We start from the raw sequence: 4547 nt of genomic DNA, 5'->3' as shown, positions 1-4547 counted from the left end.
AAAGAGTGCTGCTGACTTGCCATTGCTGTTATCTCTACAATTCTTCCTACTCTGCTTCCTCCCCAGATTTCTGCCATCATAGTGCATCCCAATTATGACCCTATATTACTTGATTCCGATATAGCTATCATAAAACTCTTGGACAAAGCCAGAATCAGCAGTCGTGTTCAACCCATTTGCCTGTCATCTTCTCATGACTTGACTCCATCCGCAGAGGATTTAAAAATAATGGTTACTGGCTGGAAGGTATTGGCTGACATAAAAGATCCTGGATACAAGAATGACACAATCCGCATGGGAGCTGTTCGGATGGTGGATTCACTGTTGTGTGAGCAACAGTATGAGGATAATGGGATACAAGTCAGCATCACTGACAGCATGTTCTGTGCCAAACAAGACCACACAGCCTTTTCTAATATCTGCCCTGCTGAGACTGGTGGGATTGCAGCCATAACTTTGCCAGGAAAAGCATCCCCTGAGCTAAGGTGGCACCTGATGGGATTAGTGAGCTGGGGTTATGATAAAACTTGCAGCCTAGAACTCTACAGTGGCTACACCAAAGCCCTTCCCTTCAAAGACTGGATTGAGAAGAACCTGAAATAAAAAGCTGTGTTTGGAAATGGCATTTTATAACTATCATAATATCTCTCTCAGTCTCTCCTGCTTTAGGCTTCTCACCCCAGTGATGAGCCACGTCTGGGATAAGGTTAAGGCAGACAGCCTGGTAATTTGTCCTAGGATCAGATGTTCCATCAGGCTACTTTTACTTAACCCATGACAGAGGGTCTTAGCGCATGAGAAGTTTTGCCATATTTCGCCTGTCTCCCCTGGTTTTTTTTTTGAGTCTGACATACAGAAACAGGACAGCAAATTCTGACTGACATTAATCTGTAGTGTGGAGTCCCCTAGAGATATCGACGGCGAGCCTCTCCCAAAGATCTGTGTGACTGAGCGGATTAAGAGGCTGGAAAGAGTAGCCTGAATTCATTACGATGGATGAGCTTGTTACGGTATGTGCTGTCTATATTGCCATAGTACAATGTAATCTTTTTGCCTCCCAAGTACTTTACACATTTAAATAAACAATGGTTTGTTTTTTTAACCTACATACCCATGTCTGACATTATTTAGGTTCCTTGTTGCTTTGTCTGTGTCATGCTCCAGGGACTCTCTGCTGCCCTTGTCTGTTTGCACATGACTCCCGCTTGGGACTCTTCAGACACACTGAAAAGCAGAATTAGCACAAAGTTCAATTATGACATAACAAGATTTTTTTCCTTAATACATCCACTGCTGCTATTGTTGTACATGAACCATTACAATGAAATGTACAGGAGAGTTCTCTCCCATCTTGTATTCTGAGTAGATGAAAACCTGCAACATACTTTTAAAAACATTTTTCTATGTGGATTATTTCAAAGACCTATGAAAACCTCAGGAAAACTTCTGGTTTCCATCAGTTCAGATAATTCTGTGGCAAAACAACTCCTCTGTAGCTCTTCAGGGTGAAGAATAATGTCTAGGTCTCACACTTAGCCGAGGCTTTTCTTGACTGGACTGTTTGACATCAAAGTGTAAGATTCTCCCACATGTTGTCCAGTGAAGAGACTTTGGTCTCCTCTCATGGTCCTCAGTCACCGCTCTTTCACTAAATCATTCTCTGTTCAGTTGTGGCTAAAGACTAGAGATGATCCCTAGAAAAAATTGGGGAGGAGGGACAGGGGAATGTCTCTCATCAGTAATGACTCCTGGATAAGTCATCTATGACACTCTGGAATTTGTAGGACCTCCAGATTATTACAGTGCCCAGTTGGATGTGAAAGCTGGGGGTCTGATGGAAGAATTCAGTACTTTCACCAAGAAGGACTCAGACCGTGAAGCCGTGTTCTGCCTGGCCTATTGCAGAGCTATGGCAATTGTAAGCTAACAAGTCTGATTTCAGCTCTGATTCTCTGATGCTGTGAAATCTTCTTAAGAGTTTCTTAGCATTCAGTAGCTTCCACCTACTTTTAAATCTGAAAATTGCTGCGAAAAGGGCAATTAGGGTTGGAGGTCATTCCGCATAATTTATTTTTTGCTTTCCTGGGCAGAAAGACTTAATGTGTTATGTTTTTGCATTTGTCTTGTTTTCACTGGCAATGGGACCAGGTGATGTTGCTTGAATCAAAGAGTTTAAGGTCTACAACCAAAGTATATGGCTTCTCTTTCTCTTGCTTCTCTGTCTCCTCCTGCCAGGAGATTATGCTTGGCTGACAAACTGCATGGCAACAACAGCAAAAAAAATTCTGAATTAAATGTGAAAAATAATATGTGTTTCATTCCTTTGCTGGGAGGAACACGTGCCAGTGAACATGTGGTACTCCCCCGCTGGCAGAACGGGTTAGAGGAAATTAGGTGACAGTTTTGGAGAAGGGCAAACTTGCAGAAAGTCAGCATGTGTTTTTTCCTAACACTATTGATGAAGAATGAAATGAGAAAGGAATAGAATTGTTTATTGGAGCCTGGCTTGTCCAGTCAGAGTTCTTCCATGATTACATTAAATGAGAGTCTCTGCACTCTAATGGTAAGATAAATTCTCTTCTAAAACCAAAATCATAAAAAGTCTGTGAGCTGGTTCTTTTCTCTGTTATGACACCATGATTGCGTTGCTCTCCATAGTGTTATTGTTCTCCACTGCTACAGCCGAGAGAGAAGAAAAGACTCTACATGGTTTTTCTCCCTCTAGGATTTGTCCAGTAGAGTGTGTGGTGGTCCACACAGATCTGCAAAAGTCTGCATTAATTCCAGCTTTAGCCCTCATTCTTCTCCTTTTACTCAAGACCAGCCATGCCTAGTATTTACTGATCCTCTAACTCCTCCTCAGTGCTGAATCCTGTCCCCGTTTGGCTGCAAACCACTCATGGATCTGGCAACGGAGAGCTGAAAGTTTCTGGGCTTGGGCAGCAACAATAGAGCTGTTCACTGGCTGTATATCACACAAGAGTATATTCTTGAAGAGAAACCTGAAGGAATTCATGGAATGAAAATCACAGGAGGAGTTTGCTACAGCTGTGTATTCAGAGCAGAATTCAATCCCCCTTCTTTTTACAGTCATGATGGTCTTCAGAGAAAACAGAAGCAAGAAAATAGCCAGGCTGCTCTCAACCCCAGGATTCAGATTTCAGCATAGTCCTTTATAGAAAGAGGAATTACCTGTAGCGTTTGGTTCTACATCTGGACTTCAATGATGTTTGAATCCTAGATTCAATGCTGGCTGATCTCTAGATGCAAACGCAATGTTTATTTTCTGTTGTTACGTGACATATGTATCCACATGTATGGGTAGGCAGTCATATCAACATATCCAAGCACCTGTACCGTGCCTACTATTCGTAGGAGTGACAAATCAGCTTGTCCATCCTGTCTGGCAGGCTGACCCACAGTAGTTCCAAATGTTACAGCCTGAGCTGAACAGGGGTTAACATGTAACACCAATAATGAGGAACAATAGGGGACGAGTGTTTGAAAAAAACCAACCTGTGAGCTGGAATCCCTAATCCCTTTGATAGATAGGATCTATTTTTAAGATGCAAAACTATTTCAAACATCTCTTTCTAAACAGGTGAGAATCTATGCCATCTGTTGGAGAAAGGGTGTGAAATATGGAGAGCAACACATCTTCCCTCTGAGGAAAAGAGCCATGCATTCTGGAAAGACCGCAAAGATACTGCTATAGAAAAAAAAAGAGCGAAACAGTCTCTGCATTCTTACTCACTCCCAATGGATTTATACTTCTCTTTTTGTATGTTTTTGGGGCTGGGCGTGCATTAGCTGAAAAATAGCATTGTGAGGAAACAGAGGTACTGAAGTACGTGCTCTTCTCAGGCACACCTTCCGTGACCCGAATGGCATTGCCCTGGTAACTTCTTTCCCTTGAAAACCTAAGTCCATGGTAAGATTACAAGAAAAAAGGTGTATTTGATTACGACTAGGGAATGCGTACTAAGCTGCATCCTGACATTTTTAAGGACGGGTCTGTCTCTCTTCTCCTGCCAGGGGATTATACTTGGCTGACAAACTGCATGGCTGGAATCGGCTTGGTTGCAGGAAAGGCATCGTGGGGGAGCAGGAGTGGAGGGCAGGGTCGGGCAGCCCTTGCTCGGCTGTGCATCCCCTGCAGCCCTGCAGCTCCTTAGCGTGGCGGGGAGCTTCCCGCATAGGTGCTGTCTTTCTGTGCCACCTCCTTGGTGCAGAGGAAACAGGTTACACCAGAAATGTTTCTTCCCCTGTGAAATGAGACATCAGGTTGGTCAAACTTGGATGGAAATACAGCCCTGAGGCTGGCAGGCAGAGCCTCAGCCGGAGAAAACCGAAGCGAAGGCGCACGGCAGCATCTTGGCATGGCATGAGCGTCCCATGCCCCAGCGCAAGAGTGCGGTTCCCGAACGGGACAAGAACCTCCTGCCCTAGGCTGCAAACACGGTGCGGCCGCAGCTCGCAGGGCAGGCAGCGGGCTGCCAGGCCAACCCGGGGCCGGTAGCAGGATCTGGAAAATCCCAGCATAAACC

General features: G+C 44.4%; 1 protein-coding gene across 1 annotated transcript in view; it reads left to right on the top strand.

The window, feature by feature from the left end:
* LOC104169146 (inactive serine protease PAMR1-like) overlaps nt 1–832 on the top strand; it is a 2413-nt gene extending 1581 nt beyond the window's left edge. The window contains exon 2 of the mRNA XM_009709971.1: nt 67–832. Within this exon, the coding sequence (XP_009708273.1) occupies nt 67–603 (537 nt within the window). The 3' untranslated portion in view covers nt 604–832. The remainder of the gene's footprint in view (nt 1–66) is intronic.
* Nucleotides 833–4547: the final 3715 nt, after the last annotated feature.

This window comes from Cariama cristata, unplaced genomic scaffold (genome assembly GCF_000690535.1).
Source record: "Cariama cristata isolate BGI_N322 unplaced genomic scaffold, ASM69053v1 scaffold27151, whole genome shotgun sequence".
NCBI classification, from domain to species: domain Eukaryota; kingdom Metazoa; phylum Chordata; class Aves; order Cariamiformes; family Cariamidae; genus Cariama; species Cariama cristata.
Note: the sequence above shows the minus strand (reverse complement) of the source record. Positions and strands in the feature narration are given on the sequence as shown.